The 22,731-nt window shown below is 67.8% G+C and overlaps 14 protein-coding genes across 14 annotated transcripts; 9 read left to right on the forward strand and 5 right to left on the reverse strand.

The window, feature by feature from the left end:
• Positions 1-213: 213 nt before the first annotated feature.
• On the forward strand, positions 214-841 carry MICPUCDRAFT_50874 (uncharacterized protein; the record flags this gene model as incomplete). Its single annotated transcript, XM_003055236.1, has 2 exons — positions 214-293; positions 409-841. The coding sequence occupies 2 exons, from the start codon at positions 214-216 to the stop codon at positions 839-841; spliced, it is 513 nt and encodes a 170-aa protein (XP_003055282.1).
• Positions 842-955: 114 nt separating this feature from the next.
• Positions 956-2,058, forward strand: MICPUCDRAFT_61875 (uncharacterized protein; the record flags this gene model as incomplete). The annotated part of the gene is made up of 2 exons (XM_003055237.1): positions 956-1,151; positions 1,339-2,058. The coding sequence occupies exons 1-2, from the start codon at positions 1,014-1,016 to the stop codon at positions 2,056-2,058; spliced, it is 858 nt and encodes a 285-aa protein (XP_003055283.1). The 5' UTR covers positions 956-1,013.
• Positions 2,059-2,437: 379 nt separating this feature from the next.
• Positions 2,438-4,539, reverse strand: MICPUCDRAFT_50876 (uncharacterized protein; the record flags this gene model as incomplete). The annotated part of the gene is made up of 4 exons (XM_003055756.1): positions 2,438-3,508; positions 3,714-4,025; positions 4,191-4,241; positions 4,390-4,539. 4 exons carry the CDS (start codon positions 4,537-4,539, stop codon positions 2,438-2,440), a joined length of 1,584 nt encoding a protein of 527 aa, XP_003055802.1.
• A 297-nt stretch (positions 4,540-4,836) lies between these two features.
• On the forward strand, positions 4,837-6,489 carry MICPUCDRAFT_13532 (uncharacterized protein; the record flags this gene model as incomplete). The annotated part of the gene is made up of 2 exons (XM_003055238.1): positions 4,837-5,335; positions 5,492-6,489. 2 exons carry the CDS (start codon positions 4,837-4,839, stop codon positions 6,487-6,489), a joined length of 1,497 nt encoding a protein of 498 aa, XP_003055284.1.
• Positions 6,490-7,269: 780 nt separating this feature from the next.
• On the reverse strand, positions 7,270-7,806 carry MICPUCDRAFT_50878 (ankyrin; the record flags this gene model as incomplete). The annotated part of the gene is made up of 1 exon (XM_003055757.1): positions 7,270-7,806. One exon carries the CDS (start codon positions 7,804-7,806, stop codon positions 7,270-7,272), a length of 537 nt encoding a protein of 178 aa, XP_003055803.1.
• Positions 7,807-8,006: 200 nt separating this feature from the next.
• On the forward strand, positions 8,007-8,933 carry MICPUCDRAFT_61879 (uncharacterized protein; the record flags this gene model as incomplete). The annotated part of the gene is made up of 1 exon (XM_003055239.1): positions 8,007-8,933. The coding sequence occupies one exon, from the start codon at positions 8,007-8,009 to the stop codon at positions 8,850-8,852; it is 846 nt and encodes a 281-aa protein (XP_003055285.1). The 3' UTR covers positions 8,853-8,933.
• Positions 8,934-8,956: 23 nt separating this feature from the next.
• Positions 8,957-11,249, reverse strand: MICPUCDRAFT_50880 (uncharacterized protein; the record flags this gene model as incomplete). The annotated part of the gene is made up of 4 exons (XM_003055758.1): positions 8,957-9,617; positions 9,718-9,926; positions 10,069-10,286; positions 10,487-11,249. The coding sequence occupies 4 exons, from the start codon at positions 11,247-11,249 to the stop codon at positions 8,957-8,959; spliced, it is 1,851 nt and encodes a 616-aa protein (XP_003055804.1).
• Positions 11,250-11,753: 504 nt separating this feature from the next.
• Positions 11,754-12,137, forward strand: MICPUCDRAFT_7046 (uncharacterized protein; the record flags this gene model as incomplete). Its single annotated transcript, XM_003055240.1, has 1 exon — positions 11,754-12,137. A coding segment is annotated over one exon (384 nt), but the record flags the coding sequence as incomplete, so codon positions are not given.
• A 382-nt stretch (positions 12,138-12,519) lies between these two features.
• Positions 12,520-13,574, forward strand: MICPUCDRAFT_50882 (uncharacterized protein; the record flags this gene model as incomplete). The annotated part of the gene is made up of 3 exons (XM_003055241.1): positions 12,520-12,648; positions 12,832-13,150; positions 13,282-13,574. The coding sequence occupies 3 exons, from the start codon at positions 12,520-12,522 to the stop codon at positions 13,572-13,574; spliced, it is 741 nt and encodes a 246-aa protein (XP_003055287.1).
• A 307-nt stretch (positions 13,575-13,881) lies between these two features.
• MICPUCDRAFT_50883 (uncharacterized protein) lies at positions 13,882-15,510 on the reverse strand (the record flags this gene model as incomplete). Its single annotated transcript, XM_003055759.1, has 1 exon — positions 13,882-15,510. The coding sequence occupies one exon, from the start codon at positions 15,508-15,510 to the stop codon at positions 13,882-13,884; it is 1,629 nt and encodes a 542-aa protein (XP_003055805.1).
• Positions 15,511-15,701: 191 nt separating this feature from the next.
• On the forward strand, positions 15,702-17,866 carry MICPUCDRAFT_13292 (uncharacterized protein; the record flags this gene model as incomplete). The annotated part of the gene is made up of 2 exons (XM_003055242.1): positions 15,702-16,425; positions 16,674-17,866. Coding segments are annotated over 2 exons (1,917 nt in total), but the record flags the coding sequence as incomplete, so codon positions are not given.
• Positions 17,867-18,957: 1,091 nt separating this feature from the next.
• On the forward strand, positions 18,958-20,442 carry MICPUCDRAFT_31205 (uncharacterized protein; the record flags this gene model as incomplete). Its single annotated transcript, XM_003055243.1, has 1 exon — positions 18,958-20,442. One exon carries the CDS (start codon positions 18,958-18,960, stop codon positions 20,371-20,373), a length of 1,416 nt encoding a protein of 471 aa, XP_003055289.1. The 3' UTR covers positions 20,374-20,442.
• A 401-nt stretch (positions 20,443-20,843) lies between these two features.
• On the forward strand, positions 20,844-21,302 carry MICPUCDRAFT_7220 (3-keto-acyl-acp dehydratase; the record flags this gene model as incomplete). The annotated part of the gene is made up of 1 exon (XM_003055244.1): positions 20,844-21,302. A coding segment is annotated over one exon (459 nt), but the record flags the coding sequence as incomplete, so codon positions are not given.
• A 267-nt stretch (positions 21,303-21,569) lies between these two features.
• MICPUCDRAFT_50887 (uncharacterized protein) lies at positions 21,570-21,899 on the reverse strand (the record flags this gene model as incomplete). Its single annotated transcript, XM_003055760.1, has 1 exon — positions 21,570-21,899. The coding sequence occupies one exon, from the start codon at positions 21,897-21,899 to the stop codon at positions 21,570-21,572; it is 330 nt and encodes a 109-aa protein (XP_003055806.1).
• Between the last annotated feature and the right edge of the window lie 832 nt (positions 21,900-22,731).

A 22,731-nucleotide genomic window follows, 5' to 3' on the forward strand; every position in this document is an offset into this window, starting at 1 on the left:
TTCGACGACGACGTAGCACGTGGGGTGTTACGCGTCGTACGAACTTAGGCAGTACGAACTTAGGGCACGTACAGTACGAACTTAGGGCACGTACAGTACGAACTTAGGGCACGTACAGTACGAACTTAGGGCACCCCAAAGAGTTGCAAAAAACCTTCGCGCGTCGCACACCGCGTCGCGCGCGCATCTCCCCGCGGGCGCGACGACGCGAAGATGCCGTATCGCCTCGACCTGCACGGCGGCGAAGGCGAAGAGCATCACGTCGTCAAGTCGTGGACGCTCATCCCGGGAAAGTACGTCGTCGCGCGCGCCCTCGGTCTCTCTCTCTCGTCGTCCCGCCCGATCCCGACGAGGGGTGCCAACTTTGCCCTCTCGCGAGATCTGACCACCCCGCCCCGCCCCTCGCAGGTACACCGTCGGGCGCAAGGACTGCACGGTGACGATCGCGGACGACCCGTCGATAAGCCGCGTGCACGCGGAGATCATCGTGAAGAAACAAAAGCCGGACGACGCCGCGCTCGCCGGGACGGTCCCCACGGTGCTCGTGCGAGACCTCGGGAAATTCCACACGCGCGTCGACGGACGCAAGGTGGGCAAGTCCTCCCCGGACGGCGCGGTCGCGCTGCCGTGCGCGGCGGGGAAGAGCATCGCGACCGCGACGTTGGTCTTCGGGTGCAAGACGCCGACGCCGACGACGGCGACGCTGACGCACGTCCCGATCGTGCTCCACGTCCTCGGCGGCGAGGAGACGCGCGTCGAGAACGACGAGATCGTCGCTCTCGCGGAGGAGACGGGGTTCGTTCTATACACTGGTTCCCATACGACGGCGTCGGCGTGGTGAACGCCGTTCCTTAAGGACTTTCGCCGGCGCGTCGCTGCGCCCACACCACGGTTTCAATCCCCGCCCTCGACGCCTTTCAACTCCAACTGACGCCTTTCAACTCCACCCCGACGTCGCTTTGTAGGTGCCGCGTGCGTCTGGGCGCCGGCGCCGGCGATGGATCCGGATCTGGATGCGGGTTCGACGCGTGCACGCATCTGCTCGTGCGCGACCACTCCGTCGCGTCCGCGAGCCGCGGAGCGATCGACGCCGCGTTCATCGCGAGGTTCAAGCGGTCCGGGATCCCCGCGGTCGGGACGTCGTTCCTGAGGTGCGTTCTATACACTGGTCCCCATACGATCGCGTTGGCGTGGTGAACGCCGATCCTTAAGGACTTTTGCATTCGTCTCTCTCCGCCCAGGGTCCCACGCTTTCAATCCCCGCCCTAGATGCCTTTCAACTCCACCTGACGCCTATGAACTCCACCCCGACATCGCTTCGTATGGAACGACCCTGAGCGCGCTGCGCGAGACGCGAAAAGACGCGTCGGCGCCGCCGCCGGACGCGGCGGCGCATCCGCCGCCGGCGGGCTGCGACGCGTGGGTGTTCGACGGCGGCGGCGGCGACGCGGGGGAGAACGACGACGACGACGACGGCGGCGGCGGCGGCGACGACGACGCGACGACGGACGGCGGCGACGACGCGATGATGAGCCCGGAGATGGACTCTCGCGGGAGCGACGGGACGACGACGGCGGCGCCGGCGGCGGCGCCGGCGGGTCCTCCGTCGCGCGACGTGTCGCTCGCGGCGGCGACAGCGGCGGCGGCGGAGTGGGGGCGGGAACGGCGGCGCGCGCGCGAAGCGAACGCGCCGGACACGCCGCCGGCGCCACCGCGAGACGAGGCGGCCCCCGCGCCCGCGGCGAAGAAGAAAGAATACGCCGCGGCGGAGGGCAAGGCGACGGTCGTGCACGAGCCGCTGATAGTCACGCCGAAGAAGCGCGACGCCGTCGGGGCATCCGCAGCCGCCGGCGTGAACTTCAAGAAGTTCAAGAAGACGGTCCACGGCGGCGGCGGGGCCGACGCGGCGGCCGCGCGGACGACGGCGACGACGGCGGTGAGACTGCTTCCCATACGACCCCGTTCGCGTGGTGCACGCCGTTCCTTAAGGACTTTTCCCGTCGTCACTCTTCACCCGCGCTTCCCTTTCAACGTTTGACCGGTAAGACGTTCGACTGACCGATCGCTTCACCCACGCAGGCGGGTCGACGACGGAAGCTCGTCGTCAAGTACGCGGACGACGCGTACGACGCGCTGCATCAGTGGGAGGACGCGACGGTCGCGGCGAGGCACGCGGCGGAGCGCGCCGCGGATAGCGTCGCGGACGATTTGTTCGAGGGGGGTCCCGGAGGCGCGACTGGGGGGACGGCGCGGCGGCGGGCGCCGGCGAAACCTCGCGCGCGGAAACCGAGGGCGTGACGAGAGAAAGAGTCCGAACGCGCAAACGAGCGAGGCACGACGCGACGAGACAGACGACGACGCGAAAGATGTAGAAGCTAGCTAGCGACGTCGACGTATTACAACCAGCGCGAACGGACGGACGCGTAAGTAACGGACATTAACCAGGCGTTTTCGGCGCCCCCGGCATGCCCACCTCCGAACGCGTCTGCGCCATCATGCTCTCCAACCGCTCATTCTTCCATCGCTCCGGAAGGTCCCTATCCTGCGCGGGACGGAACATCTTCTCGTACTTCGCGCTCCCCTTTTTGATCGCGTCCATCTCCGCCTTCGCCCTCTCGAGCTCCTCAGCCTTGTGGTCCGTGATCCGCTGCCCGATGCGCATCGCGCGCACGTGATCCTTTTGGTTCTTCGAGAGCATTCCGCTCTGCACTAAAACCTTCGCCTCGAGCTCTCGCGCGAGCGTCCACGCCGCCTGCGCGTCCTTCCGCGCGGCCATCATCTCCATCGCGTGCGTATCCTTCGCCTCGTGCATCTCTTTCTGATGCCCCGACCGTATCGACAGCAACGTCGCCTGTTGCCTCAGTTTTTCCTCCTCGAATTTCGCCCTTAACTTCACCGCGTCGAGCGCCGCCTTGGCGGTGTCCTCCGCCCTGCGCTCGCTCTGCTCCTTCGCCACCATGAGCTCCGTCTCGCTCTGCTTCAAGCTCCGGTTCAACGCCGCGAGCTCAGCCTCGCACCGCCCGAGTTTCCCCTCGCGCGCGAACACGTCGCTTCGCAGCGCCTTGACGTCTTTCGCCCACTCCTCGTTTTGCGTCGTCAGCCTCCGACTCTCCGCGAGTCTCGACTGCAAATCCCTCTGCAGCATGTCCCTCTCTTGCTTCACGACGTCGAGTTCGCCCTGCAGAGACACCACCTCGGAGGCTTTCGCCCAGTCGTGCCACTTCCGGAGCTTCTCCGCCTCGTCGATCGCCGCGGTCGTCTTCGCTTGCAGCCGCCCGTTGTTCCCCTCGAGCGTCTCCGCTTGGAGCCGAAACTTCATCGCGTCCGCGCTCACCTTGGCGTAATTCCCGCGCAGATCCTCCAGCTGCACGCGCATCTTCGCCGCCTCGATCGCCTGCGTGTTGCTCATGTCCTTCAGCCTCCGCACCTCGTCGTCGCTGTCGTCGCGCGACGCCGTCAGGTCCTTCAGTTCCTCCGTCTTCGCCTTCACCTCCGCGCGCAACTCCGCCTGCGGAAACGCGCGCGTACGATTGGTCAGCGAGCGATCAGATTCGATGACGTGGCATATCGTGTGGCTGGCGCGCAACGAACGGCGAGGACGAAGAAAGACGGCCGTCGAGGCCGAAGAAGTCAAGTCGAGTCCTCGAGAAGCGACGCCCAACGCGCGAACGGGTGGGGTCGTATGGCGAGTAGTCTGATTGATTGACGCGCACCTCCGCGGCGCGCACGCCGTCGAGCTCAGCCTCGAGAAACTCGAGCTGCGTCGCGAGCTCGTCCCTCTCCTTGATCCGCTCCTCCTTCTCCTCGCACTCGATCTCGAACCCGCGCGTGCGCTCTTCGAGGTCTTCGCGCAGGCCCTTGATCTCGGCCTCGTCGTCCAATCGGAGGCCGCGCATCTCCGCGACGTCGCCGCGCGCTTGACGCAAGTCATCCTCCAGCCGCGCGACGCGCGATTTCAACGGCGCGATGGTGGCTTCGTTCGCGTCCGCGCGCGCGAACGCGACCTCGATCTTATCGCGGATGTACTGTCGTGGGCGTGGACGCGGGGGGGAGGGAGGGAGGTGGACGATGAGATGCGCGCGGGGACGACGACGTTCGAAGAGACGAAACGAACGATGGATCGACCTGATTTCGGGAAAGCCGTTGAAACGCGGCGCGGGCGGGCCGCGGAATCTCGCGCGGGGACGCACCAAGACCGCGTCGTTGACGCCCGGCCACGCGACCGCGGTGGTGTCCAGAACCTGCGATGGGGCGATAAGCGCGTCAGCGTGATGACGATACGATACTCGCGCGGGGTGCGTCGGACGCGGCTTCGGACGCCGCGCGACGGGCGGACGGACGCGAGGGCTCGGTCAACAATCTATCTTCTCGTCGACGCGCCTTCAGGACGTCGAGCTGCTCCGTGAGGCGCACGGTGCCGCGGAGCAAGTCCGTCTTCATCTGGCTCCACGGCACGACGGCCGGCCCGGCGGGCGCATCCGCGACGCCCGCGGCCGCCTTGGCGGATTTCTTCTTCTTCGACGGCGAGAACGGCGCCATGCCTCTCGGACGGCGCGCGCGCGAGCAATGACGCGCTCGTCGCGACAGCTGAACCGAAGTGATGAAATCTCTCCGCTTCCGAGACTACGGACGGGAAGCGCCCCGACGCGACGCCCCGTCGCCACTCGCGCGCGCCGCGCGATGACGATCCGCACGATGCCGACGCGCGGGTTCGCGCGCCTCGCGCGCCTCTCCGTCCTCCTCGCCCTCCTCGGCGGCGTCTCCGCGGCGATCGACGCCGACGCCGACGTCGCGAGCGACGCGCGCGCGACGCCGACGCCGACGCCGACGAACGCGATGACGACGACGCGGCTGTCCCCGCGTCTCTTCGAGAAAACGCTGGACCTCTCCGCGCACCTCTCCCCGACCGCCTCCTCGCCGCCTACGCCGTTCGATCACGCGGCCGGATACTTCGCGCTCAACCGCACGCGCGCGGCGGAGATGTTCTACTTCTACTTCCGATCGAGAGACGCGGCGGCGGACGCCCCCGTCGTCCTGTGGATGACGGGCGGGCCGGGCTGCTCCTCGGAGATCGCGCTCTTCTACGAGAACGGGCCGTATCGGATCCTCGACGATCTCACGCTCGCGGTGACCGAGCACGGCTGGGACACGGTCTCGAACCTGATATACGTCGACCAGCCGATCAACACGGGGTTCTCGTACAGCGACGACCCGAGGGACGACGTCCATGACGAGCGCGTCGTCGCGGAAGACATGCTCGACTTTCTCTCCGAATTCGTCGACGCGCACCCGGAACTCAGGCGCGTTCTCCTCACACTGGTCCCCATACGACCGCGTCGGCGTGGTGAACGCCGTTCCTTGAGGACTTTTGCCGGCGTATCTCTCCGCCCAGCCCTCGCTTTCAATCCCGATACACCTCGGCGCCTTTCATCTCCAACTGACGCCTTTCAACTCCACCCCGACGTTCGCTCGTATGGAACGCCCCTCAGAGGGCGCGATTTTTACGTCACCGGCGAGTCGTACGCCGGGCACTACGTCCCCGCGGTGTCGTACGCGGCGTTCAAAGCGCAGCAGAGCGACGGCGTCGGGGTCGGGATGCGCTTGAAAGGACTCGCGATCGGGAACGGGCTGACCGAACCCGAGATCCAGTACGGCGCGTACGCGGATTACGGCTTGGGCGTCGACGTCGTCTCGAAAGCTGCGGCGGAGATTTCTAAGAAGAACTACCCGACCTGCGCGAAGATGATCCGAAAGTGCGGCGGCGGCGCCGGGAGCGACGGCCCGACGCGCGAGAGCGAAGCGCGAAGGAAACTATGCCTCGCCGCCGTCGAGTACTGCTCCGAGAAGGTGTGGGGCCCCGTGATTAAAGACGCGGGCGACGTCAACGTCTACGACGTCCGCAAGAGATGCGTCGGCGATTTGTGCTACGACATGTCGAACGCGGACAAGTTCCTGAACCAGCCCTCCGTGAAGGTATCGCTCGGGGTGAAGCGCAACATCACGTGGGAGGCGTGCGACGGCAGCGTGCATCGGAACATGATGGCGGACTGGATGCGCGACCTCGAGCCGACGATTCCGCCGATGCTCGAAGCCGGGCTTCGCGTGTTGATCTACGCTGGCGAGGAGGATTTCATCTGTAACTGGCTCGGGAACCACCGATGGGTGCGAGCGATGGAGTGGAGCGGGAAGGACGCGTTCAACGACGCGCGGCCGGAGCCGTTCGTCGTCGACGGCGTCACCGGCGGCGACGTCACCGAGTCCGGGAACTTGGCGTTCTTGAGGGTGTCCCTCGCCGGGCACATGGTCCCGATGGACCAGCCCAAGAACGCGGTCGTCATGCTGAAGCGGTTCGTAGCCGGCGAGCCCATGAGCGGCGGGGAGTGGACGCCGAACGGTTCGTCTGAGGAGAAGGCGTTGTTACGGGGAAGAAAGGGAAAAGGCGGCGCGCCGAGGCGCGGCGGCGGCGGTGGCGGCGTCGTCACGTTGTGAGCAGAGCCGCGAACAGAAGTCTTTTTTTTTACATACACGACTGAGTAGTTCGCGACGACGTTCGCGACGACGATTCATCGATCGACAGCGCGATGTACATGCTCATCACCGCACCTCACTCACTTCGCGCGAACGCGCGCCGCGTCGCGCCGCGTCGTCGACACGTCGCGTACCGCGCGCGTCAAAGTTGCTTCCTCGCGCGGTACCCAACGAGTCGTAACTTCACCGCGCTGTCGATGCGCGAAGCGCCCTTCGGCATGTTCGAGTGGCGACTCCCCGGGCGCGCGTACAACCGCGAGCGCGTCGCGCGGCAGCTCGCGCACGCGCACGGCGATCGGTCCTCGGGCGGCGGCGGCGGCGGCGGCGCGCGGAGCTCGGAGAAGAGTCCGTCGCGGAGACGACGCGTCGCGCCTCGCTCAGACGACGAACGATGATGATGGAGATTTCGCCCGACGAGACGCGGATCGTCGTCGTTTTTCGTCGTCGTCGTCGTCGTCGCACGATGTTTTCGATCGTCCCCGCCGAGGGGCGCGCGCGCGGACGCGTCCGCGGGAGGGCGGCTTCCTCGGCCGTACCACGCGTTCGCGACGCTCGTCATGCGTGAACGATGCGCGATGTGCGATGCGGCGCTTTCGAGTCGAGTCGAGCGGCGTGGCTGGCGCGCGCGGGAGTGGGGAGATGGGAGACGCGCGGCGCGAAACGGTTCGCGAAACGGTCCGCCTTCGACATGAAAAGAAGTCGTCCGGTCGCCGCGCCGGCGCCGTGACAAGATCTACGATTCTAATCCTCGATCGACGCCGCCGCCAGCGTCGCCGCGGCCTCCTCCACTCCCCCGTCGCCCCCCACTCCTTCCTCCTCGCCCTTCTTCTCCGCCCTCTCCGCCCTCTCCTTGATGAGCGCTTTCAAGTCCTTCTTCACCGCCTTGGACGCCACGTCCACCGGGGTCTCGCCGTCGTTGTCTTTCAGCTCGAGCGCGCACCCCGCGTCCGCGAGCGCGCGGATACAATCCATCTCGCCCTGCGCCGCGGCGTAGTGCACCGGCGTGTCGCCGTCGTGATCGCGCTTGTCCACCGCCGCGCCTCTCGCGATGAGCGTCTTCAGCATCTCGACCTCGCCGCTGAACGCCGCCTGATGCGCCGGCGTCCACCCGTTCTTGTTCGTCTCGTGGACGCACTGGGGCGTCCGCGCGAGGCACTCCGCGAACTCCTCGGCGTCGCCGTCCTCGATGGAGCCGAACACGGGCGTCTGCGACGACACCTTGGCGCCGCCGCTGGACGAGGACTTCTTCTTCTTCGCGGGTTTCTTCTGGCCGCCCATGGCGACGCGCGCGCGGGGAGGGGTGCGCGCGGGGGGGAGTGCGCGCGGAGAGGCGGCGCGTGGTCGACGAGGGCAGGGCGCCGACTTCTTCCGAACAGAAGCGAGCGGCAAGCTCGACCTCGAGAACCGGATAACGGGCGACGTCATCATCACTCCGCCTCCGCCCCCGTCGTCGCACCGCACGCCTCGACCGAATCGAGATGGCCGCTCTCATGATGCTCCGCGCCCCCGCGCTCGCGCTCCCCGCGCGCGCGTCCGCGTCGCGCGGCCGCGGCCGCGTCTCCCGCGCGGCGGCGCCCGCGCGCGTCGTCCGCGCGTCGTCCGCCGACGCCGACGCCGATCGCGAAAAAAACATCTCGCGCGACGTCGCCGCGCCGGCGCCGCTCTCCGCGGACGCGACGCGCAACGTCCTCGCCGCGTTCCCCGCGCTCGCGATGCTCGCGTCGCCGGAGATGGCCTCCGCGGCGGTCTCCCCCGTCGCGTCCGCGACGGCGGCGTACGGCCACTACCTCGGCCTCGTCCTCGTCGTCGCGACGCTCGTGGCGGAGAAGTTTCTCATCAAGCCCGAGCTCACGGAGGAGGAGGCGAAGACGCTCGTGATCGCGGACAGCGTGTACGGCATCGCGGGACTGCTCGTCCTGTACACCGGCTACCTCCGGGTCACGGAGTACGGCAAAGGGTGGGAGTTCTACGCGCACGAGCCGATCTTCTGGGTGAAGATGGGCCTCTTCGGCGTCATGGGGTCCTCGAGTCTCTTCAACACGATCAAGATCATCACGATGGCGGCGGCGCAGAGCAAGGGCGAGAAGCCGGCGCTCGGGGAGAAGCTCGCGGCGCGGATGCAGAAGATCGTCAACGGCGAGCTGCTCGCCATCGGCTCGATCCCTCTCGCCGCGGCGATGATGGCCAGGGGGGTGGCGTACCAGGAGCAGATGCCGTGGCAGGCGGGCGCGGCGCCCGTCGCCGCCGTGTGCGCGGGGCTCACGTTTAAGTACGTCAAGGAGGCGCTGTCGTGGAGCGACGAGGAGAAAGTCGAGAGCGCGTGAGCGGTGGACACGTGGACGCGTAGTGAGCGGCGCGGCGCCGTGATTCGATGAGGTATTCCACGTCGGCAGATCAGATCAGATCCATCGCATCGCATCGCTCGTCGTCACTTGAACAGCCGACCGGGTTTGGACTTGGCGCCCTTCTTCTTCTTCTTCTTCTTCCCGCCTCCGCCGCCGCCGCTCCCTCCGACGGCGACGACGCCCTCGCTGCCGTCGCTCCGCGCGCGCTTCTTCGCCGCTCTCGCTTCGCGTTTCTCCCGCGCCGCCTCCGCCTCCGCCTCGCGCTTCGCCTTCGCGGCCGCCGCGCGCTCCGCCGCGCCCGGCGGCGGCGGCCTCGCGAACACGGCGACGAAGAAACCCTCGCAGTCGTCCTCTCTCTGATCCGCGCGCACTAAACACTCCGCGCCGCCGATCGCCTCTAATCCGGCGCTCTCCGACTCTAACCCGCGGCGGTGCCACGCCGGCAGCGCCTTCTCTAACGTATACCCCAGCTCTAACGCCCTCGGCGCGACCGTTTTCACGACGCGTTCATTCTCGAGCGCGTGCACGGAACACGTGCTGTACGACACCCGCTCCGCGGACGGAAACGACAGCGCGTGCAGCAGCGCCTTGGTCTGAAACGCCGCGAGCGCCGCGACGCGCGCGTCCGGAGGCGCCACGTCAGCACCCGAGCCACCCGCCACGTCAGCACCCGAGCCACCGACGACGTCCCCGCGCGCCGCGGCCAGGAGGTAGTCCCCGCGCGTCCCGGACGTCCCGCTGCCGCTGCACGAAAATGCCATACAAAAAAAGTTCATCGGTCAGTTGAAAGGGACCCACGCGATCAAGTGTTGAAACCGAGCTATGGGTGAAATATAGAACGTACCTGCACGACGGATCGAGCAGCACTGCGCGCACTTCCGCGTACTCGGGATCGTTCACGTCCACGCTCAGAAAGTCCTCGCACCGCGCCACGACGATCTCGCCCGCGCCCGCGCTCGCGACGTTCGCCTTGAGCCGCCTTAATCGCGCGCGGTCGGCGTCGAACGCGAAGACTCTCCCGCCGGCGCCGACGACGGCGGCGACGTGCGTCGTCTTAGGGTCGTTCCATACAAGCGAACGTCGGGGTGGAGTTGAAAGGCGTCAGTTGAAGTTGAAAGGCGTCGAGGACGGGGATTGAAAGCGAGGGGTGGGCGGAGAGATGCGCCGGGCAAAGTCCTTAAGGATCGGCGTCCACCTCGCCGACGCGGTCGTATGGGAACCAGTGTATAGAACGCACCTTGTTTCCCGGCGCCGCGCACGCGTCGACGACGTGCCACCCCGCCCGCGCGCCCAACGCGACCGCGGGGAAGCAGCTGCTCTTGCCTTGTAATATCAGCTCGCCGCGCTTCACCATGGCGTGCGCGTGGAGGTCCGTGCCGGGGGGGGCGACGACGAGATTCGGGACGTGCGGGTCTGAGGGTCGAGGGTCGAGGGTCGTCGCGCGCGAATCGACGTCGGGGCGGGCGGTGCACAGGGGTGCGTCAGTCGGGGTTTTTGTGAGGCATCACGATCGGGCGTTGAAAGCGAGGGGTGATGGGCGGAGAGAGACGCGCGCCGGGAGAGAAAGTCCTTAAGGAATGAAGTTCACGACGCCAACGCGGTCGTACGGGGACCGGCGTGATATTCGAACGCGCCCAACGCCGGCGAAAGCCGCGACAGCCGCTTCATCGCGTCCGCGACGGATATCTTGAGTACGTTCACGCGCGCGTGCCGCGAGTGCGTCGACACGCTCGCAACGAGGTCGCCGCCCGGGAGCGCGCGGAGGTACGCCTCCACGGACGAGGCTTTCGCGCGTCGCAGCCGCGTCCGTAACGATCGCGTCAGCGCGTCGCGGTAGCCCGCGATGAGCGTCGCGCGCGCGGCGACGACGTCGGCGACGACGTCGGGAGGGCGCCTCCTCCTCGTCGCCTCCTCCTCCTCCTCCTCCGCGTCATCCGGGAGCCCCGCGCCGAAGAGGAGCTCGTACGTCAGGACGTACGCCGCGGAGCGCGGGACGCCGCGGCGGCGCGTTCGCTCGTCGTCCGCGTCCGCATCCCGCGATGATGTCGCGTCGGCACCGCCGCCGCGCGCTCGCCTCCTCTCCTCCTCCTCCTCCTCCTCCTCCTCCTCCTCGTCGTCGCCGTCCTCCTCCGCGTCCTCCGTCAACGGCACGCGCGCGTCGTCCAGAACTTCTCGCAGCAGCGGGACGTGCTTCAGGCACTCGCACACGACCGCGTGCGTCGCCTTCTTCGCGGCGATCCCATCCCTCAGCGTGAGCGATTTGACGCTCGCGCCGCCTCGGCGCGCGCCGTCGGCGCGAAGCAGCCGCGCGACGATGTCCGCCGCCTGCCTCCACACGACGCGGGCCAGGCCTCTGGGAAGCGGTCGCCGGCCCATCGCGGAGGGCGCGGAGGGCGCGGGGGCGCCGGGCGTCGCTCCGCCGCCGGCCGCGTTCGCGCGCAGTCGCTGTGATGCTCCGACACGCTCCATCAGTCGTCTCGGAAGAGACGTTGAAACGCGGCGAGGGGTTCTTAGAAGACGCCATCCATTTCGGCATCTCCGAGAGCGGAGCAGCGCACTCGCCGCGCCGCCGAGGGCACGTTCCCCTTGCGCCTCGCGCCTCGCGCTGACGACGACATCGCCATCGCCATGGCCGCGGACCCGTTCGACGGCGGCGTGACGCACGCGACGAACCGGCAGTACAACCGGCAGAACCCCGCGTTCGCGGACCGTCCACCCCCGGGCGCGCATCTCGCGTCGAACGCGCAGTGGCCGGAACCGCAGCGATGGCACTCCGGACCGGAGGATCTCACCGAGGCGACGCTCGCGAAGATCGAGCGCGAAGGCCGCGAGGGCGACCGGCTGCATCACGCGCCCGCGTACGACCTCGCGCTGAGCCCGGCGCTCCTCCTCGCGTCGCTCGGGGACGACGCCAAGACGATCCGCGAGCTCCTCGCGCGGGGGGCGTGGATCGAATGCAGGACCGAATCCGGCGCGACGCCGGTGATCTGCGCCGCGAGCAAAGGCGCGGGGATGGCGCTCGAGGCGCTCCTCGACGCGGGCGCGGATATCACCGCGGTGGACAAGGTGGGCGCGAACGTCGTCCACCTCGCCGCGCACAACGGCCGCGTGGCTACGATCCAAAACGTCTTCGCGCACGAAAAGGTGACGTCGTCGGACGGCGCGAAGGAGGCGCTTCTGCGCTGGCCGACGAACGGCGGGGAGACGCCGATCATGGCGGCCGCGAAAGCAGGGCACGACGACGTCGTCCGCGTCCTGATCGAGCTCATGTCCGGCAAGGCGATCGCGTCGCGGCTCGCGGGGCCGGAGGATGACAAGAGCGGGTTGGAATTGGCGAAGGAAAAGGCGGAGCAGATGAAGGCGCGTTCCGTACACTGGTCCCCATACGGCCGCGTCGGCGTGGTGAACGCCGATCCTTAAGGACGTTTGCCGTCGTCTCTCTCCGCCCATCAGCCCTCGCTTTCAATCCCGACACACCTCGACGCCTTTCAACTCCAACTGACGCCTTTCAACTCCACCCCGACGTTCGCTCGTATAAAACGCCCCTAAGAGAGAAAAAGAAGCCGCGGAGAAGGCTGGGGTGGACCCCGGGGAGAAGAAGGTGACGTTCTTCGACGACGGCGGCGACGTCGCGCGATGCACCGCGATGTCGCTCGCGTGCCGCGCCGGGCACGTGAAGTGCGTCCAGGCGCTGTTGGACGGAGGCGCGAATCCGGTCGAGCGTTCGGGCCCGCGAGGGATGACCCCGCTGATGCACGCCGCGTGTAAAGCGCAGGTGCGTTCTATCACTGGTCCCCATACGACCCTGTCGGCGTGGTGAACGCCGATCCTTAAGGACTTTGCCCGGCGCGTCCCTCCGCTCACCCCTCGCTTTCAATCCTCGCCCGCGTCGCCTTTCAACTCCAACTGACGCCTTTCGACTCCACCCCGACATTCGCTCGTATGGAACGGCCCTCAGTCCGACGTCGTGGAGAAGCTGTTGAAAAATCCAGAGGTGAGCGCGGACGTGGAGGCGAAAGACGACGCGGGGATGAGCGCGCTTTTGCACGCCGCCGCGGCGGGATGCCCGGGGACGTATCAACAGATCGCGAGGCTTTGGACGGGGGGGGAGAACGACACGTACGACGAGAGAGACGCGAAGGGCCGCACGCCGCTCGCGCTCGCGGCGAGGTTTGGGGGGAAGCGAATGGTCGAGTACGTCATCGAAAAAGCGGGCGTGATCGCGTGCGGGGAGTTTGACGACCAGAACGAGAGCCCGCTGTTCGCGGCGATCAAAGGTGCGGGTGGTTTCCGCGCGCGCGTTTCTGTTTATTAGACTATTCACCCGTCCCTCGGTTTCAACATTCATTCGATCGCGTGGGTTCCTTTCAACTGACCGATGAATGAACTCTCGCCCTCATCATCGAAGGCGGATTCGTCGGAGAAGACGACGCCGCGGAGCTCATCTTCCGCGCGTACCCGGTGCACGAACGGAAGCTCGAGGTGATGGAGATCAAGAGCAACGAGGGGATGACGATGCTGCTGTGGGCGGCCGCGCACGGGAGGGACGCCGCGTGCGAGTGGCTCGTGAAGAACGGCGCGAACCTGCTCGCGACGGATAAGAAGGGGCGGCTGCCGAGGCAAACCGCGGAGCAGCACGGGAAGTTTGACACGTCGGCGTTGTTGTCGCAGCTCGCGAAGAAGGAGTGGTTGCGGTTGTGACACGTGTTACGTGGCTGTGATGACGTGTCAGATGGACGTCGTGGAAGAAGAAACCTACAGTACGTATATCATATCCCTAGTAGTCCGTTAGCCATTTGTAGCGATGTAAACTAAACTCCCCGCCGCGTGAACTTTTTACGAACCTAGCTAGCGCGTCGTATACCGACGGTCGTCTCTCCTCTACGCGCCCTTCAATCGGGCGATGACCGCCCGCAGCTTCGACGCTACCGAGATGAGCTCCGCGTGCACGACGTCGTCGCCAATCTCCGACGCGTTCAGTAACACGCCGTCGACCGCGGCGGCGGCGTTACCGAGCGCGGCGGCGGCGCCGAGCTTCGAAGCGCTCGGCGGGGGTCCCGCCGCCGCCCCCCCCCCCCCTCCCTCCGCCGCCGCCGAAGAACCCCAACCCCCCGAACGCGCTCCCGAGCTCCTTCGGCGACGGTGGCATCGACCGTGCCTGATCGACCACCTCCACGCCGCGCCCATCGCCGCCGTTGCCGTTGCCGCTGTTCTTCCTCGGCGTCGCGCTCGCGGAATGCCCGGCGTTGGCCATAGCCGCCTTGGCCCTCGCGCCGATGTTCGCGAAGAGATCCGCGGCTCTCGCGCCGACGCCCGCGGACGCGTCCTTCGCCTTGATCAAAAACTCGTTCGCTTTCGCGCCGAGCTGCGGCCGCGCGTCGTCGCCGCCGCCGCCGACGCCGCTCCCGCTCGCGGACGCGGACGCAGACGCGGACGCGGCGGCGCCGGGGAACGTCCCCGTCCCCGTCCCCGTCCCCGTCCCCGGCGCGACCGAGTTGGCGGGAATCCCGAGCTCGATCCCCGCGCGCGCGAGCACCTCCGTCGGGACGTCCTTCCCCTCCCTGACCGCCTTCACCGCGGGCGCGATGACGCCGGCGCGAGATACTAACACGTCAATGTCGCACGCGGGGGGAAACTTTTGCAACCGTTTGACCACGCCGCCAAAGTCCTCCGCGTCGGCGACGTCGCCGCGGACGAAAACGATCATGCTCACCGCGAACGCCTCCATGAAATCCATCGCGGCGTGGCCATCGCCGCGATCATCCCCGGCGTTCGCGTCGGCGATCGCGTCCCACACCCTCGCGGCGTCGTCCAGATGGAACTCCCGCGTGAACGCGAGCCGCAGCCACCGCAGACAAAACAACTGCGGCTCGACGCCCAGCGCGCGCATGCGCTCGCTCGTGGACGCGTCGATCTCGTCCAGGACCGCGAACACCCTGTCGCACGCGCGCTGGACTTCGCTCGCGCCGCCGCGGCGCTCCGCGTCTTCGTAGTACGCGACGACGTTCACGAACGGAGGACCGGTCGCGTCGTCTCCGCGCTCGTTCGCGTTCGCCCGCCGCCGCCGCGCGTCTCGCGTCGGACCTAAGAACGCGTCGAACATCGCGTACGTGTCGTGCTCGACGTACGTCGACGACAGCGCCGGCGCGTTCGCGTCGATCGGTCGCATCGGCGGCGGATCCCCGCCCTCTCCCCACGCGTGCGTCGCGCCCGCGTCCGTCCCCGTCCCCGTCCCCGCGGCGGCGTCCGACGCTCGGTAAAAAAAAATCAGCGACGCGAGCTCGTGCATCCCTTGCCTGTACCCCACTTCCGGATTCACGAGCGCCCACGCGGTGAGGACGTTGCACAGCGCCGCCTGGACGTCTTTCGCGTTATAAAACGCCTCCCCTGGGTGCAGTCGCTCGAGGTCTTTCGCGACGAGGTCGCGGACTTCGCGCGCTTTGAAGTGCTTCGCCCACGGCGTCTCCTCTGACGCGGGCATGAGAGGATTATTCACGGAGGGGCTGTGCGCGTCGTCTCTCGGATCGCACTCGTGGTCTTCGCGGATGGAGGCGTAGCGTTCGCGCGATTTCGCGACGGAGCCGGACGCGAACGCGCGGAGGTTCGACGCCCATCGCTCGGTGCGGAGCGTCCCCATCGCGGCGCGGCGCCTCGCCTCGGGGCGCGTCGATCTGCGAGGGCGCGCGCTGTGAGATGCACCCTAGAGTTCGTTCGTCAGTTCGTCTTTTTCAAGTTTTCTTGGCACCCGAACTGGGCACCCCCCAGAACAGCGGGGCGCTGGGCAGCGGCGGGGGACGGGTCGCGTTCCGCCGCCGCGGCGACGCCGAGATGCCCCCCATCCGCGTCCTGAACGTCGCGGAGAAGCCCTCCGTCGCGAAGGAAGTCTCGCGCGTCCTCTCCAACGGCCGCGCCTCGATGCGCGAGGGACAGACGCCGTGGAACAAGATCTGGGAGTTCGAACATCGCGTCCAAGGGCAACAGTGCCGCATGGTGTTCACGTCCGTGACCGGGCACCTCATGAACCTGGACTTCACCGGCGGCGCGCGGAAGTGGGGCGGGATCAACGCGCGAGAGCTCATCGACGGCGCGCCCGTGGAGAAGATGGTGTCCAGCGGCAAGGAGAAGACCGCGGAGAACCTCCGACGGGAAGCGCGAAACGCCGCGTGGCTCATCCTGTGGCTCGACTGCGACCGCGAGGGCGAGAACATCGCGTTCGAGGTCATGGACGTCTGCCGCGGCGTGAAGCCGACGCTGCGCATCCTCCGCGCGCGATTCTCCGCGCTGTCGCACAACGACGTGACGCGAGCGCTGAACGCCCTCGTCGCCCCCAACGAGAACGAATCGAAAGCCGTGGACATGCGACAAGAGCTCGACCTCCGCTTGGGCGCTTCGTTCACGCGGTTCAACACGATGCTGCTTCAGAACCGATTCCGACTCCCCGGCGCGAACGAGGACGGCCGCGGCGCGGTCGTGAGCTACGGTCCGTGCCAGTTCCCCACGCTCGGGTTCATCGTGCAGAGGAAGTGGGACCAGGCGCGTTCTCCTTACACTGGTCCCCGTACGACCGCGTCGGCGTGGTGAACGCCGATCCTTAAGGACTTTGCCCGGCGCGTCTCTCCGCCCAGCCCTCGCTTTCAATCCCCGCCCCCGACGCCTTTCAACTAATACTGACGCCTTTCAACTCCACCCCGATATAGGACGCGCACGTGCCGGAGAGGTTTTGGAAGATTCGGCTGACGCACCGCCCGGGCGCGGCCGCGGACGGCTCGGGCGGCGGCGGCGGCGGCGGACGCGTGAGAGGCGGCGGCGGCGGCGGCGGTGCCGGCGCCGTGAACCCCGACGCCGGGGCCGCCGCGGAGTTCGCGTGGGCGCGCGAGCGTCTGTTCGACGAAGGTCTCGCGCGAACGCTCTTCGGGTTCGTTCAGACCGCGCGGATCGCGACGGTGACGAACGAGGGCGGGCGCGAGACGAAGAAATGGCCGCCGGTGCCGTTGAACACGATCGAGATGCAAAAGCGCGTGAACAGGGCGTGTAGGATATCCCCCGCGGAGGTGATGAAAGTCGCGGAGGAGCTGTACAACGCGGGTTTCATTTCCTACCCGAGGACGGAGACGGACGCCTTTCCGAAAGATTTCGACTTTGCCGGAATCATCGGGCCGCTGACGAATCATCACGTGTTCGGGTTCCACGCGCGCGCGCTCTCGGCGCCGAGTAATCGGTTCAGGTTCCCAGGGAACGGCGGGCACGACGACAACGCGCACCCGCCGATATACCCGACGAAGCTCGCCACGGAGCGCGATTACGACGCGTGGAGACGCGACGGAAAAATGAACCAGATTAAAATCTACGACTTCGTCGCCAGGCACTTCCTCGCGACGTGCTCTCTGCCCGCGATCGCGCACAAGACCACGGTGGAAATCGAGATCGGCGGCGAGGCGTTCAAAGCGACCGGGGTGATGATCAAGGAGATGAACTACCTGGACGTCTACGGCAAAGGCCCCGTCGGCGGTCCGCGTTTCGACGTCTCCTACGACGGTTGGGCGAACAACACTCTGCCGACGTACGCGGTAGGGCAGCGGTTCGAACCGACCGAGCTGTCGCTCGCGCCCGGCGCGACGCAACCGCCGCAGCTGTTATCAGAGACGGACCTCCTTCAGAAGATGGAGAACCATCAGATCGGCACGGACGCGACGCAGGCGCAGCACATCGAAAAAGTCGTCGGCGAACGCGGCTACGCGGTGAAAGTCGGCGATAACCGGTTACGACCGACCGAGCTCGGCGAAGCCCTGTGCGCGGGGTACTACCGAATGGGCCTGGAGGACATGTGGCTGCCGACGAAACGAGCGGTGATGGAGGCGGACGTGAACAGAGTCGCGCTCGGGCAGCTGGACGTTCCGACGGGAAAGCGGAACACGACGACGCCGATGCTCGACGCGTTTCGGGATTTGGAACGGAAGCAGCGTATGCTCGTAGACGCGGTGGCGGAGTTTGTGTTTCCGAACGAGAACCACCGCGGCGGCGGGCCGGGTGCCGACGGCGGCGGCGGCGGCGTTGGGGTGGGTACGGGTCCCGGCGTGGACGAAAATCTCGGCGCCGTGCGCGCGTGCGCCGCGTGCGGCGCTCCCGTCGAGCTTCGAAAGTCGCCGCGCGGGCGCGGGCCCGGCGGCGGCGCGTCGTTCTCGGTCTCCTGCTCCGGCGTCGGGTGCGACCGCGCTGATTCCAATTTCGCGCTCCCGGACGCGGTGACGTCCGCGGCGATCGACGTCATGCACGAGTGCGAGGACCCCGCGTGCGTCGACGTGAACGGCGGCGCCGCGTGCCTCGTGGATCTGCGCATGCGAATGACGCGGTTGCCTCCGCGGTTCGCGCACATGGGGCAGTTCACCGGGTGTCTGTTCTGCGACCGGGAGTTGCGGGATTTGATCTCAATGATGGAGGAGGCGCCCAGAGGGGGAGGCGGCGGCGGCGGGGGGCCGCCGGGGCCGGGGCCGGGGATGGGGGCGGGGCCGGGGGTGGGGCCGGGGGCGGGGCCCGGTTCCGGCGGCGGCGGCGGCGGCGGCGGTCGCGGGCGCGGGAGAGGCCGCGCGTCTTCGACGACGACGGCCGCGGCGGGCGGTCGCGGGCGCGGGCGCGGGCGCGCGTCTTCGACGACGACGGCCGGGCGCGGGAGGGGACGGACGCGCGCGGCGGACGGGGGTGGGAACGCGCGGAACGTCCGGGCGCGCGGCGGCGGCGGCGGCGGCGGCGGCGGCGATTGCTTCAAGTGCGGGCGACCCGGGCACTGGGCGAGCAACTGCCCGAACGAGTGAGGCGAGACGCGCGCGTGCCGCGTTGTAGCGTAGCGTAGCGCGACGACGTCGTGAACGGAGTGATACACGCCGTTCGTTCTCTCGCGACGAAGCCGGGTCGTCTCAGACGGCGACGGCGAGGCGTTTTTTGTTTGACCGACGGCTGCGACGACCGCACTGATCAACGTTGCTGACGTGCCGTCGCCATTCGTACGTCGAGCGCTGGCATTCCAACGCGCGCGCGCCTCGTCGCCGCCGATCTGCGGAGCCGCTCGCGGGAGCGCCTCACGCTCGCGATGGCTCCGGCGCCCAGACGATCGACGCGATCGACCGCGGGGAAGCGCGCGACGTCGCCGTCGCCGCCCCCGCCCGCGTCTCGGCGATCCGCGGCGGGCGCGAGATCGAAATCGAAATCGAAATCGTCGTCGTCGACGTCCGAGGCGCCGCACTACGAGTTCGGCGGCCCGATCGGCGCGCTCGGGATCGTCGTCGGCCTCCCCTTGGTGTGCTACGGCCTCGTCGCGTTCTGCAACGAGAACGGCTGCGTCAAGCCGAGCGAGCTGCGATGGCCGATCGACGCGTCGGCGCTGCCGTCATGGCCGAGGGGCGTCCCGCTCTTCTCGGTCGACGCGTGCCTCGTCTTCCTAGGCTGGATGGCGTTCACGATCGCGACACACTTGATCCTCCCGGGCGCGAAGAAGCAGGGCGTGGTCCTCCCGAACGGCGAGCGGCTGACGTACAAGCTCAACGGGCTGTCCGTCTTCGTCGCGACCGCGGCGTGCGTGGGCGTGGGCGTGTGGAGCGGGCGACTGCATCTCGGATGGGTGCACGCGAATTTCGCGCCGTTGCTCACCGCGGGCGTCGCGTTCGCGTTCGCGCTCTCCCTCGCGCTGTACGTCGGGTCGTTCGTCGGCGAGAAGAAGCTCCTCGCCAAGGGCGGCGACAGCGGGAACGCGCTGTACGACTTTTTCATCGGGAGAGAGTTGAACCCGCGTCTTCTGCGCGGCGCTTTCGACTTGAAAGTCTTTTGCGAGCTCACCCCGGGCTTGATCGGTTGGCTCCTCCTCGACCTCGGGTTCGCGCATCAGCAGTTCCTGAACACCGGACGCGTCTCCCCCGCGATGGCGCTCGTGTGCGCGTTCCAAGGGATATACGTCCTCGACGCGCTGTGGTTCGAGCCCGCCATTCTCACGACCATGGACGTCACCACGGACGGCTTCGGATTCATGCTCGCGTTCGGCGACCTCGTGTGGGTGCCGTTCACGTACTCGCTCCAGGCGCGATACATCCTCGAGAACGACGTCGCGCTCGAGCCGTGGTTCGTGTGCCTCGTCGTGACGATCAAGATCATCGGATACGTCGTGTTCCGCGGCAGCAACGGGGAGAAGAATCGTTTCCGCCAAAACCCGAACGACCCTTCGGTGAAGCACCTGAAGTACCTCCCGACCGCGCGCGGCACGCGTCTGCTGATCTCCGGGTGGTGGGGCATGGCGAGGCACATCAACTACTTCGGCGATTGGCTCATGGCGTGGGCGTGGTGCCTGCCGTGCGGGTTCCGCGACGTCGTGCCGTATTTTTACGTCGTTTATTTCGGCGTGTTGCTCGTGCACCGCGACCAGAGAGATCAGGAGGCGTGCCAGGAGAAGTACGGGAAGGACTGGGACGCGTACTGCGCCATCGTGCGGTGGCGGTTCTGTCCGTACGTGTACTGATCGAGTCGACCGACGGGGCGGCATCGATATCGCGTCAGTCTGTGGGTGTTATTAATACGATGGATTATCACGACGCGCGCGCATCGCATCTTTTCGTGTTTTTTCTTCTCGCGCGCCTCGCGCGCGCGCCTCGTCAGCGGCTGAACGCGAACGCCGATGCGAGTGGATAAACCCATCTGTCCGTCCCGTCGGCGTCTCCGAGCACACCCGCACGCGCACGACCGCTCACGTCGTCGACCCCGACGCCGATGTACGCCATCTCCTCCACCACCGCCGCGCGCGTCGCGCCCGCGACGTCCGCGTCCGCGGCGCGCCCTCGCGCCGCGCGCGCGACGCTCCGCGCGCCTCTCCCCGTCGCGAAGACGGCGGCCGCGCTCGGCGCCTCCTCCTCCTCCTCCCGCCGCGGCGCCCTCCAAATCGTCGCCGCGGACGCGAAGGAGGTCCCCGGCACGGACGCGAAGGGCCTCGGGAAAGCCCTCCCGATGGAGATGGACATCGACGCCATCATGAAGCTCCTGCCGCATCGGTACCCGTTCCTCCTCGTCGACCGCGTCCTCGAGATCGAGCAGGGGTCGTACGCGATCGGTCTGAAGAACGTCACGATCAACGACAACTTCTTCCCCGGTCACTTCCCGCAGCGACCGATCATGCCCGGCGTGCTGATGGTCGAGGCCATGGCGCAAGTCGGCGGCCTGATCATGCTCGACCCGAGCGCGGCGGGAGAGGACGGCGGCGGGACGCAGCAGGAGTTTTTCTTCGCCGGCATTGACGGCGTGAAGTTTCGGAGGCCCGTCGTCCCGGGGGATCAGCTCGTCATGAAGGTGGTCCTGACGAAGATGAACAAGCGGTTCGGGATCGCGAAGATGAAGGGGCAGTGCTTCGTCGGCGAGGACCTCGCGTGCGAGGCCGAGCTCACGCTCGCGCTCGGGAGCTAATCGAATCGAAGACGGACGGATTCGTTTCGGAGGCGGCGGATAGCGGAGGGACGCTAAGGTTATGGACGACGACGCGGACTCGTCGTCGAGTCGCGCCGCGGCGAAGAGAGCCGGTGGAAACGCGAAGAACGCGACGCGCGTCGTGGGTAGATAGTCGGCCGATCTCCGCGCGTCGACGGCGCGCGGCGCGGCGCTCTTCTCTCTCTGCTACGCACGATCTGGATATTGAAAACACACGCGTCGTCGCATTCGCGCTCGCGCTCACTGGACCCCCGGAACTTGCATCACCTGTCGGCACTCCCCGCACGCGACGAGCGGCGCCCCCGGCGGCGGCTGCAGACGCGTCGCGCACCGCGGGCACTGAATCAGCGGCGGACGCGCGCTCGCGCCCGCGTCGGGGCGCCACCCAGGCATCGACCCCCCCGACCCCCCCGCGGCGCCGGCGCCCCCTTCCCCTCCGCCGCTGCTCTCTCCTCCTCCTCCGCCGCCGTCGCCCGGCATGGCGATGACTTGGTGGCACCCGCCGCATATCGCGAGCGACGCCCCCGGGGGCTGCTCCACGATCGCCGCGCACAGCGGGCACTTCACCATGCTCTTCGGCGGCGCCTTCGCGACGTACGGGTTGTTCGCGTCGTCGCCCCCCGGGTCGGACACGATCGGCGAGATGGCTTGCGGGGTTACAAGCGAACGTCGGGGTGGAGTTGAAAGGCGTCAGAAGCGGAGTTGAAAGGCGTCGAGGGCGGGGATTGAAAGCGAGGGGTGGGCGGAGAGACGCGGCGGGCAAAGTCCTTAAGGAACGGCGTTCACCACGCCGACGCGGTCGTATGGGGACCAGTGTGAGTTGGGACGCACCTTGCCCGCACGCCCCGCACGCGACCGTGGGCGCGCCGGGGGGGATCATGAGCTGCGCCGCGCACGTCGGGCACGTCGCGATGAGGCTGCGGCCGTCGGCGTGCGCGCGCGCGTGCGCGTGCGCGGACGACGCGGAGGAGAAGTCGGGCTGCCGGATAGCGCCTGTCGAGGAGGGGGCCCGAGGGGCGCGGCGACGCGACGCGACGGGGTGAGGGGGGGGATCTCGTCGGCGACGTGGGAGGAAAGATTTGGAAACGACCGTCGCGCGCGGGTCCACGACGCGACGACGACGCGGGCGGGGAGGGCGCGACGCGCACCACCGCGGCCTTCGTCCACGTCCCCGCCGGGCAGCGGCATGTACCCGCCGTCCGCGGCCATGACGCGTGCGTGCGGAGTCCTCGCGAGCGCGTCTATGATGAGTGAAGAACGACGAACGCGTCGCGTGGCGACCGCGGCACAAATCTCGTTCCAACGGCTGGGCACGCGCTTTGCGACGTCAGGTCGTCGACGCGATTTTTTTCTCATCAGCAGACTCGTCGACGACAACACACAAGCTACTCCCCACCCCCNA

This window comes from Micromonas pusilla (assembly GCF_000151265.4).
Source record: "Micromonas pusilla CCMP1545 genomic scaffold MICPUCscaffold_1, whole genome shotgun sequence".
Classification (NCBI taxonomy): Eukaryota; Viridiplantae; Chlorophyta; class Mamiellophyceae; order Mamiellales; family Mamiellaceae; genus Micromonas; species Micromonas pusilla.